Here is a 13,667-nt window from a genome sequence, read left to right as displayed (position 1 = left end):
AATTAGATATTAGAAACTTGGCTGGAAAAAATTGATATGAAGAAGTATGTTTCTAAATACCAGCAGCAATTAAAAATTAAGTTTAAAAAATATTGCTTAAAATAGTTAAAATATAGAAAATATGAAGTAGTGACCCTAAGAAGAGATATACAGGCTTTATGGCAAACATTATGAAACTTTATTGAGAGATATTTAAGGAAAACCTAAATAAATATACTGTGGTATATACTGTGACTATGTATTAGATGATGTAATATTGGAAGGATACCGCTTTCCCAGTGTAGATATATAGAAGTAGTGCCCACAATCCCCATCAAAATCCTGATAAGTTGTTTTTTTTTTTCTTTTTTTCTTTTTTTTTATTTCGGCATATTATGGGGGTACAGATTTTAAGGTTTCAATAAATGCCCATTTGATAAGGTGTTTTTGGAGTTTGACAACTAGTTGTAAATTTATATGGAAATGCAAGGAACCAAGAATAGTCAGAGCACTCATTAAGAAGAACAAGGTAAGGACACTTGTTATTTAAGACTTACAATGCAATAGTAATTAAGACATGGTAGAGTGTGTAGGGATAGATGTCTGCATCAATAGGTCAGAATCTACAGTCCACAGAAATAGTCAAGTGTATATGTATGTGTTGTAGGACAGGAAAGTTTATAAATCACTTTAGTGTTCTATTTCTTAACCTGAGTGGTGGTTACACAAGTGTTCACTTTTTAAAAACTGCACATTTATTTTACATTCTCTCAAGAAATTTATAAAAAACAGAACTAAACAACACCAATAAAAATAACATCCTCTGTACCTACTCCATAGAGATGTAAATAAGAGTTAATGTTTTTAGTTTACCATTATAAATCTAAATAATATAGTTATGCCCTATTACTTGAATTAACAGATTTATACAATTTATACAATTTCTATTGACTCTATTCTGGAAGACATTTTATTTATCTGATATATTTTAACTCTTCTAACAGTTTATCACTTAAATAACAGTTAAAACCTCTGTTTATGAAATTGATTATTAACATTAGAGATACTTACAGACTCTTTTCCATGAAAAGAAGAATTTTGCATTTAGTAGTATATAATGAACACTTTAATTTCTTTCTGGCTTCCCTTTTCAAAGTCATACATTGCTCTCATTTTTTAACCACATGCCATTTTTCTTCTGTTTTTTTTTGTTATTGTTGTTGGCATACTTTCTCAGTTATTTTTATTTCTCACATAGCTTAAAGGATTGGGAAATATTGTTTTTCCTTACTATTAAGTTAATAATTTGAGTGGATATTGATTTCTAGCTTCAAAATATTTTTTTTACTGCTAGCATAGAATACACTACTCCATTATTTTTTAGCATCCTGTATTTTTAAAATAAATCTGGTATTAGTCTGATTCTTATTTCTTTTTAGGTAATTTATTATTTATTACTTCATAAGCTTTTAGGGTTTTCTCTTAATATTAGAGATTTAATAAGATGTGTCTAGGCATGAGTCCCAATCACTAGTAAAGCTTCTTGGTGTCTGGAAAAACCTGAAGATTATATGTTTCATCTTGTTTGAAAAATTTCTTTCCTATTCTTTCTTTTTTACTCTTTATTATCTCTATTTTCCCTCTCTGTATTTTCTCTTAAATAGATCTTGGGGTTCGTGATCAATTCTCCACACCTTTTAGTTTTTCTTTCAAATTTTCCATCTTCTATATTTCCTGTATATTAATACTTCTTTGGTATTTTTAAATCCAACTTTCCTATTTTTTTTTTTTTTCTTGGTGGGGGTAGAAGGGTGGAGGCTAGAGTGCCATGGCATAAGTCTAGCTCACAGCAACCTCAAACTCATGAGCTCAAACATTCCTCCTACCTCTGCCTCCTAAGTTCTTGAGACTGCAGGCTTGCACCACCATGCCTGGCTAATTTTCTGTTTTTAGTAGAGGTAGGGTCTCACTCTTGCTCAGGGCTCAAGTTAGTCTTGAACTCCTGAGCTTAAACAATCCTCTTGCCTTGGCCTCCCAGAGTGCTAGGATTATAAGAGTGAGCCACCACACCTGGCCTCGTTTTAGTTGTTATCCATGCATACTTTTACTGCTAAGATCATCCATGCAACTAGTGATTTATTTATTTTTTTAAATTTCAGTAGTGTTAAGTTAATGCAAAGAAATTCTATTATTCTCTAGTTGCTTCTTTTCATATAATTAGGCAGGTTTCCCTATATTGTCTCTGTGTTAAAACTAGGCAGGACATTGATAATAGTGTGGAAGTTCCTCAGAAAGGTAAACATTGGAGGTATGTGACCCAGCAATTCTAATACATACACACCCAAGAGAAATAAAAACATTATGTCCGCACAAAAACTTTTACATGAATATTCATAGTAGAATTATTCATAATAGACAAAAGAAGCAACCCAAGTGTCCACTGAAAGATGAATGGATAAACAAAATATGGTATATACATATAATGGAATATTATGTGGCCATAAAAAGCAATAAAGTACTGAAACATGCTACAACATGGATGAACCTTGAAAATAACGGTAAATGAAAGAATTTAGTAACCAAATACCAGTTGGCTTATACATTTTAAATAGGGGAATTTTATAGTACTGTGTTTCCCCAAAAATAAGACCTCCCCATAAAATAAGCCCTAGCAGGATTTCTAAGCATTTGCGCAATATAAGCCCTACCCCGAAAATAAGACCTAGTGATGGGTGTGGCTATGCAGCCTGTCTGCACAACCCATGCATTTCGTCGTGGAGTGCTAAAGAAGATGAGCAGCCCTTCTCATCTGCCCCATGAGAGCTCTATTGCTTGACATGAGAGATCGGGGCCAATGGTTCTAAAGGAAATAGAGTCGCAAGAAATTCAGGATGGAATTTGGGGTTTGTGGAGTTATGATGATGTTCCAGAAGAAGACGACTTAACTATATTTGAATAAATGTAGATTATTGTACCGTGCTTAAAACAAATAACACATCCCCTGAAAATAAGCCCTAGGGTGTCTTGTTGAGGAAAAATAAATATAAGACTGTGTCTTATTTTCGGAGAAACGTGGTATGTGAATTATATATTAATAAAGCTGTTAGTCTCCTCTGCTCCAAAAAAAAAAAGATGAAAAGAAAGACAAAAAAATGAGGCAGGTAATAGCTAGGAATCTATACAATTGCCCAAGTAAGGAGGGCTTACTATGGATAGCTGGCACACTTAAACATTTTATTCCTTTGAATAAGATAGAAATGGTTGGGCAAATACAATGTTCAAAGTAATTTCCCTCATTAGTGTGTCTCCTATCAGTGTTTTGTCAGTTCTACTACATTTGCTTTCTGTTAAACTAGAACTTGTTATTTCTCAAAGTTGCGGTCTGCTTATGTTACCTTTCTTTATTTACTTTGCAGTGCTTTTATACTTCTATTCATTTTTTATATATAAAACATTTTTTGATATTCAGTAAGACATGGAAGAGGAAGTGAACATAATGCTTTTTCATCCATCTTTAAGTGTAAGGGCCTATAATTTTTATATATCTTGAACTGATTCCAAGGGTAACATTAATATGTGAAATTTTGGTTGTATAGAAAACTCTTGAGTTATCTGAAATGAGGAGAAATGTATACTGATTTCTGCATGTTTGTAGTTAACAAGTAATTATGAGACTGGGTTTCTGATTTTGACTTCACCAATTTGCTATATGTGACTTGCATTTGGCAATTTATTAATTTGTATTTTTACTTTCTGTATAGTCTTATGGTTGAATATGGACAGTCTATATACTTTAATTCTTTTGGTTGTATACTTATGGGAAAAGTTTCTTAAATATGTGAAATTTAGCATATTTATTATACAATATTTAAGTCATTTATTCACAATAATTATACAATTTAAAAATTCCACTAATTGTGTTTTAATGTGCTTCTAACCAGAAAAACTTGCATTGTGACAACTAACAGATGCTAACTTACTTTTTTCTACTGTGATTTCCTTACAGGTTTGATGAACTTGTAAAAAAATTCAAAGTTGAATATCATGCTGGTGGCTCTACCCAGAATTCAATGAAAGTTGCTCAGGTTGGTTGATTATTTTAAAAGTTAAAATGATTCTAGACTTTTGACCATTCTGCATAATTATTCCAATGTATATTTTGTTGCTGCAAAATAGTTTTGTTCATTTTGAATTGGGATTTAACAGTCATTTTCCATCTAATAAAAATTATTAGATGGTTATTGTAAGCTTGAACATCTTTTAATGTTTGTTGCTAATTTTCTTTTCTTTATTACTTGTATCCTTTTGCTATTTTATAATTTTTCATGTAATTTGTAGAAATTCTTCATATCATGGATTTTATTTTATAAGTTGAAAGTATTCCTTATTTCTTATATATATGTTAACTCGGTAGTATCTTTTACCATGCTAAAGTTCTTAAATATAACTATCTAAGTTTTTAATATAATTAAACTTCATGGCTTCTGTGTTTTCTGCCTGTCTCTTTAGAAAGGACATGCCTACCATAAGATACTACAAATTCTTCTGTATTGTGTACAGATACATAAATTCATATGCATACATAAATATACATGATATATTTATATCTAAGTATGTGTATATATACACTTGGGATCTATCCTTTATGTATATATGAATCTATATATCAGTACCTATACTCATATTTTCCAATGGGAAATTGAATAAACCCATTTTGAGATACTCTTTGAGTCACTAGTTTAACCTAGTGACTTGAATGAGAATGTGGGTAGTCTGTTTAAACTTGCAACTCTGAAAGATACAAAACAGCTTTATATGCCTCTTGGTTTTGACCTCTGCAATTTGAAAGCTAGCTCAGAATCCCACTCACTACAATCATAGGTCAATTCTGATGAAATAGCATCATTTTTCTTTTTCATTGACTAATGCCTTTCCCTTTGAATTCTAATTAACTTCAAGGACTAGAGAGTAGAAAATTGACAAGGAAAATTCAAAATGATTTCTTTTCCTTTGAAGTAAGTCTTAGTTGATTTAGACCTATAGTATAATTATTCCACATACTTCCAAAGCTCAAACTTAATAATAGTGTTTAAAATATTTTAGGCTGTAAAAATTAATCTTTAAGATGGTCATTATTGTGAAGTGGCCTGAGAGAAAGTCTTTGTATTTGTCATATTTGTAATTTTTTTTAATTTGTAAAACATCCTGCTTGTCACTATGTGAACTCAGATTAATAGAAAAAAAAATTTACTTTTTTGTCCTTAGATATTATATTAGTCTGCCCAGGCTACCATAACAAAATACCATAGACTAGATGGCTTAAACAACAGAAATTTATTTTCTCACAGTCCTGGAGTATAGAAGTCCAAGATCAAGGTACTGTCAGGGTTGTTTTGTTGGGAGGCCTCTTTTTCTGGCCTCACCTGGCCTTCCCTATATGCACCTTTAGAGAGAGAGATGTCTGGTGTTTCTTCCTCCTCTTATGAGGAACCCAGTCCTACTGATTAGTGTCTCATCCTTATGATCCCATTTAACTTTAATTATCTCCTTAAAGACCCTGTCTCCTAATACAGTCACATAGGGGATTAGGGCTTCAATCTATGAATTTGGTAGGGGTGGAGGCCAACATAGTTTTGTTTACAACAGATATTTTTCTTAAAGCCTCAATTTATCAAAGCATATTCTGCTACATTTTCAGTCTTTTCTCCTCCTAGATTTGGGGAGCTATTAGCTGTTCACTAATAAATTATCTCCTTTCTGGGGGATCTTCATCAATTTCTATCTTCTCAAAATGTATTAATTATATAATTAATATCAAGTTCTCTCTCAGATTTCTATCTGATGTTGGTCTCACTAATACAACAGTCATTGCCTATTGTTATTCTTTTTGTTGTTGTTGTTGTTGAGATAGAGTCTCACTCTGTTGCCCGGGCTATAGTGCCATGGTGTCAGCCTCGCTCACAACAACCTCAAACTCCTGGGCTCAAGCAATCCTTCTGCCTCAGTCTCTGAGTAGCTGGGACTACAGGCATGCACCACCATACCTGGCTAATTTTTTCTATATATTTTTAATTGGCCAATTAATTTCTTTCTATTTATAGTAGAGACGGGGTCTCGCTCTTGTTCAGCCTGGTCTTGAACTCCTGACCTTGAGCGATCCTCCTGCCTCGGTCTCCCAGAGAGCTAGGATTACAGGTGTGAGCCACCATGCCCTGCCTATTGTTATTCTTTTGCACTTTTTGTAATACTTCATGTGCTTTGTAACAAGGTATTCTTGTAATTGTTTATTTGTTCTTTAGCAAGATGATAAAATAGAAGTTTTGAGTAAGCTCATACAATATTTTTACTTTGTAATTGGTGGTATATTTGGAATTGAAATCCTATTCTGATTCTCAGACTGTCAGTCATTCCTTTAAATCATTTGCAGAGCAGTTCAGTTCAATTCAGTTTAGTTCAACCAACATTCATTCATTCATAGATATGGTCTTGCTTTGTCACCCAGGCTGGAGTATAGTGCCGCTATCATAGCTCAGTCCAGCTTTGAACTCCTGGACTCAAGGGATCTTCCCGCCTCATCCTCCCAAGTAGCTAGGACTATAGGCACACACTACCACACCTGGCTAATTTTTTGTACAGTTACGGTCTAGCCATGTTGCCCAGCACGTGGCAAAATGTATGTGTGTGTGTATGTATGTGTGTGTATAAGGGTATATTTAATGTGGTGTGTGTGTGGGAGTGTGTGTGTGTAATTTACATGTATATAAAACAATACTATTCATTGTCAATAAGGAAAGAAATTTTGACATATGCTACAGCGTGGATGAACCCTGAGGACATATGTAAAGTGAAATAAGTCAATTACAAAAGAACAAATACTGTAGGATTCTACTTATATGAGATACCAAGAATAGTCAAATTCATAGAGACAGAAAGTAGAATTGTGGCTACACACTTTTCAGTGGTTAAGATGATAAATTCTGGGTTACGTATAATTTACCACAATTAATAAAAAACTTAACATACAGATTTTAGAAATGCTTCTATAGGGAACATTAGCCTAATTTAAGTTACACATTTCATTAGCTTATTCAGTAATCAATGAGGCAATATAACAGGCCAAGAGCATGGGTTTGTTCCTGGGAGCATGGGAGTACATTAGAACTGAATTTGAGTTCAAGCTTTTTCATTTTACTGGTTATGAAGACATGATCAATTTATTCACCTTCCTGTGGTTTTATCTGTAAATGAAGAGGTAAAAGTTTAGTTCAGATGGAAGTTATAAGGATTAAATTAGATTATGAATGAGTTTTAAGAAAGGTTATACTACTTTTTAAAAGAAAATTGGAAAATATGAGCATTAAAGACTTCCCCTCACCATTTCCCAAATTTTATTCATCTTCACATGATTTAAATTTACTTACTTGTGGACAGAGGAACCAGATTTGTGAATTTCATTCTCTTAAAAATACTTACTGGAATTTAGTCCTCAACTGAGTATCTTGTGTGGTTTTTCACTTCCCCAGAGATTTTCGGACTATTTTTCCTTTCTATTTGATGATCTGATTACATTGTAAAAATGTAATTTGTGATAGGAATATCCATACAGCTTTGAAAAATATTCGGTTAGAAGAAATATCTTTTAGAGAGACTTTCTCAGATTTTCCATTAATAGGTGGTACTAGCCCCTTTGTACATAGAATTATTTTTTACAGAACATCTGCTATGTGCTTGTTGTTGTTCTAGTCAGTAACTGGTAACTTAAGCTGTTTTTCCTAAATGTTTAAGTATAATCTGAAGAAAATATTTAGAGCCACAAAGTGATTAATCCTAATACAGTTTTGGTTGTATCCTATGGGTTGAATGAATGATGAAATTGAGGTTGGGCTTGAAGCTTTGTATAAGGCTAGGCAAATCCAGTAGAAAGGTGACAGGAACAACCTAGTAGCAAAGGTGCCGGATTATGTTGTATGTTTCTTTCTTGTTGCGAGGCTGGTCTCAAACTCCTGGCCTCAGTGATCCTCCCACCTTGGCTTCCCAAAGTGCTAGGATTATAGGCATGAGCCACGGTGCCCAGCCTCTCTTTTCTTATCTGTTTGAATTCTCCTTTACTCCTAGTTTCTCTGTCACTGAAAAATATAGCTAATAATGATGGAGTCAGGATTTGAACCAATATTTGATCGAGTTGAGTCTGCTTTTAAACAAAGTCATGGCTTATATCCAAGTATGATCCACATTGATGGTCTGACCTGTACATTGTTTTTAAAAATTTTTTAAAGATTGCCAACAATTAATACTCATGATATAAGTTATGTTAAATACAAAGATATGGATTTTGCTTCTCTTTTGAGGCTTATCTGGACTAAAATGTCTAAATGACAGTACATCATCATGCTGAAGAGCGACTTTCCCTTTCAGGAGGTCTTGTTTTCTATTAATAGTTTACTACAGACTACACACCTTTTAAAATTACTCTCTGATGTAGGTAAGGTGACCAGGTATCCTTGTTTGACCAGGACTGTCCTAGTTTTAACAATGAAAGTCTGGCTTCTTGGGAAACCCTTCTCTGGGATACCAAAAGACATTTTCTGGTGGTAGATGTAGAAGTTGGACAAATAAGATGGCTTCAAAAATAGGGACTGAAAGCAATACTGATTATAATGTTCAATTGATAATGACCTTTTGCTTTTTCCTCTGACTACTGAGGGAACTATTGGGAACTGTGATTTGTGGTTCACAGGAATGGATCAGCCAGTGCTGTATCACTGAGTGAAGTGACTTAAGTATAAGTGTTAGGCAGAATATAAGATGCCCTCAAAGATGCCTACCTCCTAAATTCCTGGACCTTGTGAATATGCCTTACATGGCATGTGGGACTATGCACATGTGATTAAGATTATGGTCATTGAGATGGGAGATTCTTCTGGATTCTTCTGGTAGGACACAATCTAATCACATGTAGACTTAAAAGTGAATGAGAATGGGAAAAAAATGGTTGCAAGTGATTTGAAGTATGAAAAAGACTTAACCTCTGACTTTGAAGGTAGAAGAGGGCAATGAGCCAAGGCATGAAGGTAGTCTCTGGTACCTGGGAATGATCCTTAGCTGACAGTCAGTTCTACAACTGGTAGGAACTGAATTCTGCCAACAGCCTGAATGACCTGACACCTCTTTGAGACTTTTTTCCTGTCTTTGTAAGATAATACATCTTTGTTGTTTAAGCTGCCAAGTTTGGAGTAATTTGTTTTGGTACCAGTAGAAAACTATTAATAATATAGTATGCGATTTAACCTTGTAATTGTTAAGTGTTAAAAGTTAGTCTTTGACTTTGTTGAGTAATTGTGTACTTTGAATTTAGATAATGCTAATTTAATTTTTTAGCATTTTGGTTATTATAACCATGTTTGCTAAGAGTTCAGATAAGACTTCAATACCAATACCACCATAGCCTATACATTACCAAAAAGAAGGATAAATGGCCCTGATGTTTTAATGATAAAACTCATATAACTGGATTAGGGAGATAAATTACCAAAACAGCATACCTCATAATATGCACGAAAAAATTGGGGATTGGACACAGTAGAGAAGAGGATCTGAAAGCAAATGTAGAAAATGACAGGCAATTACTTCTTAATTAGTCAACAATTATTTAGTATCCTGAAAAGATACTGATACTTCGTTGAAAATAATGGCCTGTGAGTTAGCTTAGGCATACCACACAAATGAACATGCATTATTATGTTGTGCCCTTGATCGTTTTATGAAACTGAATAGAGTTACAATTCCTGATTCAGAACTCTAATGACCTGTGGGAGAATCAGAGGGAAAATTTTGATAATGTGTTGGCCCTTTATAATGTAGAACTCATTCTATCAGATCTTGCCAGTAATCATACTTACATATGTTCCAAATCATGTCAACAACAAAATGTTCCCAAAGCTGTTAGTTATTTTGATTTGTCAAATCATGTTCTTAAAGATTTTAATGAAACCATAGGCAACAAAAACATAATGTTGTTATTTTGTACAAATGCAATTCAAGATTTATATACCTGCATATTTGATAGACAGTAGAAGTATACATTTTTGCAAATTTCATTAAGTCTAAACTTCTTATTAATGAAATTGGAAAGATCTTATCTGTGTAAAGTCTTGCATACCTCATAGACAACACTGTTAAAAATCAGTGTGATTTGCTTACCTGTGATATGATGCTTTCATAATGAACATTTATGGTTACTTTTCAGTTTTTTAAAAAAATGTGTGGAAGCACTTAATGTGATTTTTGACTTGAATGAAACAAGAAGATGGCCTCCTTGGATATGTGCCTAAAAGATAGCTGTCATTGTTGCTGGACATAGAAAAGATGCCTTGTAGTAAAATATTATTGAAATGTGGGACAAGAAGAATACCCTCTAACTTGGCAATATATTGAGGATGAGAATGGAAAAAAAGATTAAAGTAAAACAAAAATTTATATGCTATTTCTCCAAATATATTTGATGACATTTGAAGATGCCATAAGGAGGCTAGAAAAAACTTATACAATGAGCAAATGGCTCATTTTTATGTAATAAGAGTGCTTCAGAACTCAAGGAAAAAAGTCACCAGAAAAGGGCAGCCAAGTTAAATAGAACTCTTGGTTTCTTCACTAAAACTGTAACTTATTTGAAATCCAATTTTGATACCACAAATTCAGATTACCTCTGTGCTTCGAAATAATTTCTATGAAAAAGAGATATTTTACTTAGGATGACATCCACTGTCCTTCAGAGTGTTTTAAAATGATGGACATTTTAGACATGGAGAAGCCTATATAATGCATCTATAAATTGAAAAAGAAATGATTAATAAGTAGCTACAATACTAAAACATACATTTACATGAAAGGTAGATGAATGTTTTTATAGAACTACAAACTAATTCCTGTATATCTAAACACCTGTTGTTGCTAGTGAATAAAATTCTAAATATTTTATGTTTACATGCTTTTATTGAGAGGACATTTAGCTTGATATTAGCAAATTGGACTGACAACAAGAATGTGGGCCTCATATATCAGAGGTGCAAGTCAAAGTAGATTTTACATTTGCCTATATTAAGTTTTACCACACATAAAAGGAGGATGACCTAAAGGCTCTAGTCAATTCAGAGAAGTTTTATTGGAAGGGAAACACAAAAGTAAAAATATTTTATTTCATGGGAGAAAAAGAAGCATTTTATTATTCTTTTTTTTTTTATTAAACTGGGGTTACCTATTCTTTTTAAAAGTCTTTACATTTATGTATCTTAAGAATATACAGACATACCATGCCAGCTTTTATGGAGCCTGATGGCATGCTTACCCAACCCAGCTCTGCCTAGCTGTACTCCCTCACCTGCCTTTGCTATGGCAGAGAATTAGGACTCACCTGAAGTTCCACCCACCCACCACCTGGGACATTGGAATGCTTTTCCTAAGAGACTAGAACCAGTTACAAGACCCAAAAACAACATTGCAGCTTGTTCTTTCCAGCAAGTGCCACCTACTGACAGGTCAATTTGCATGCCCTTTACAGCATTTTCTGACTCAGTCTTACAGGGTGTGGTTGATTCTCACCCACAGGCACCACATACTATTTCAGAGATTAAACTGGGCATGACATTATCTAAACAAAAGAAAATCCAAAAATAAGCAATAGCTGTTCCAGATGAGAAGGAATCAGTGAAAGAACTCTGAAAGTGGCTGGGCATGGTGGCTCATGCCTGTAATCCTAGCACTCTGGGAGGTGGAGGCGGGCAGATCATTTGAGCTCAGGAGTTTGAGACCAGCCTGAGCAAGAGTGAGGCCCCGTCTCTACTAAAAGAATAGAAATTAGCTGGACAGCTAAAATATATATATATATATATAATTAGCCAGCCATGGTGGTGCATGCCTGTAGTCCCAGCTACTTGGGAGGCAGTAGGATTGCTTGAGCCCAGGACTTTGAGGTTGCTGTGAGCTAGGCTGATGCCATGGCATTCTAACCTGGGCAACAGAGTAAGACTCTGTCTCAAAAAACAAACAAACAAACAAACAAAACTCTGGAAGTATGAAGAATCAAAAAAAGGTCACACCAAAAAGGGAACACCAGCTCTCTAGCAATGGATACCAACCAAAATCAGAATATTGAAATGACAGATAAAGAATTCCAAATACAGATTATAAGTAAGCTCAACAACAAAAAAAGAGAAAATGGAAAACCAGCACAAACCACACACACACAAAATTCAGGAAATGAATGAAAAATTCTCTAAAGAAATCAAAGTATTAAAAAAAATCAAGTAAACCTTCTAGAAATGAAAAATTCTTTCAAGGAAATACAAAACACAGTGGAAGGCTTTAAGAATAGACCAGGCGGAAGAAAGAATCTCAGAACTTGAAGACAACATCTTCAAATTAAATAAATCAGTCACAGATAAGGGAAAGAGAATATAGAGGAAGAAACAAAGCCTCAAAGAAATAGAGGATTATATAAAGAGGCCAAACATAAGAATTATAGGCATCCCTGAGGGTAAAGAAATCACCACACAAGGGTTGGAAAAACTATTTGAGGGAATTATAGAAGAAAACTTCTCTGCTCTTGCCATAAAATTTAGATATCCACGCACAAGAAGCTCAAAGGAAATCAAGGGTATCCTAATGGACAAAGAGGTCATACTATTCCTCTTTGCTGATGATATGATCTTATATCTAGAAAACCCCAAGGATTCTGCCAAGAGACTCCTGGAATTGATAAATAAATTCAACAAAGTCTCAGGTTACAAAATCAGTGTACACAAATCAGTAGGAAATTGCAGATAATGTAAACAGATGGAAAAACATATCATGCTCATAGATTGTCAGAATCAACATTGTTAAAATGTCCATACTACCCAAAGAGATTTACAGATTCAATGCAATCCCCATCAAAGTACTGACATTTTTCACCGATCTAGAAAAAAAAAATGTAACGTTTTGTTTGGAACCAGAAAAGAACTCCAATAGCCACAGCAACCTTAAAGAAAAGGAATAAATCTGGAGGCATCACTTTACCAGACTTTAAGCTATACTACAAGAGTATAGTAACCAAAACAGTATGGTAGTGGTAAAAAAATAGAGATATAGACCAATAGAACAGAATAGACAATCCAGATATAAAACTATCCACATATTGCCATCTGACCTTTGACAAAGTAGACAGCAATATACACCAGGGAAAAGAATTCTTATTCAATAAATGTTGCTGGGAAAACTGGATAGTCACATGCAGAAGACTGAAACAGGATCTGTACCTCTCACCACTCACAAAAATTAATTCAAGATGGGTCACAGACTTAAATCTAAAACATGAAACCATAAGAATTCTAGAAGAAAATGTTGGGAAATCTCTTCAGAATATCAGCCCAGGCAAGAATTCATGACCTGTTATTTTTCTTGTTTTTTTTTTTCTTAGTGTTTTATTCATTTGCCTTTTAAATCATATAGGAGTAAAAGAGCAGCAATTATAAATGAAAAATTCAGTAATACTGGCATTTACATTTACCTATGTAGTTACCTTTACCAGGGTTCTTTATTTCTTCATATAGATTCTACTTAGTATCTAGTGTCCTTTTGTTTTACACTGAAGGACTCTGTAGCATTTCTTGTAGGGCAAGTCTGCTATTAACAAACTTCATTGGCTTTTGTTT

At 33.8% G+C, this 13,667-nt stretch overlaps 1 protein-coding gene across 2 annotated transcripts in view; it reads left to right on the top strand.

The window, feature by feature from the left end:
- The window catches only part of ADK (adenosine kinase), a 519,384-nt gene that overhangs the window by 145,297 nt on the left and 360,420 nt on the right, over nucleotides 1–13,667 (top strand). For both annotated transcript variants that reach the window (XM_012759893.2, XM_012759894.3), the window contains exon 4: nucleotides 3,986–4,064. In XM_012759893.2, the coding sequence (XP_012615347.1) occupies nucleotides 3,986–4,064 (79 nt within the window). The remainder of the gene's footprint in view (nucleotides 1–3,985; nucleotides 4,065–13,667) is intronic.

Source organism: Microcebus murinus, chromosome 14 (genome assembly GCF_040939455.1).
Source record: "Microcebus murinus isolate Inina chromosome 14, M.murinus_Inina_mat1.0, whole genome shotgun sequence".
In the NCBI taxonomy this organism is placed as follows: Eukaryota; Metazoa; Chordata; class Mammalia; order Primates; family Cheirogaleidae; genus Microcebus; species Microcebus murinus.
The sequence above is the reverse complement of the archived record's forward strand: the minus strand, read 5'-3'. Positions and strand labels throughout refer to the sequence as shown.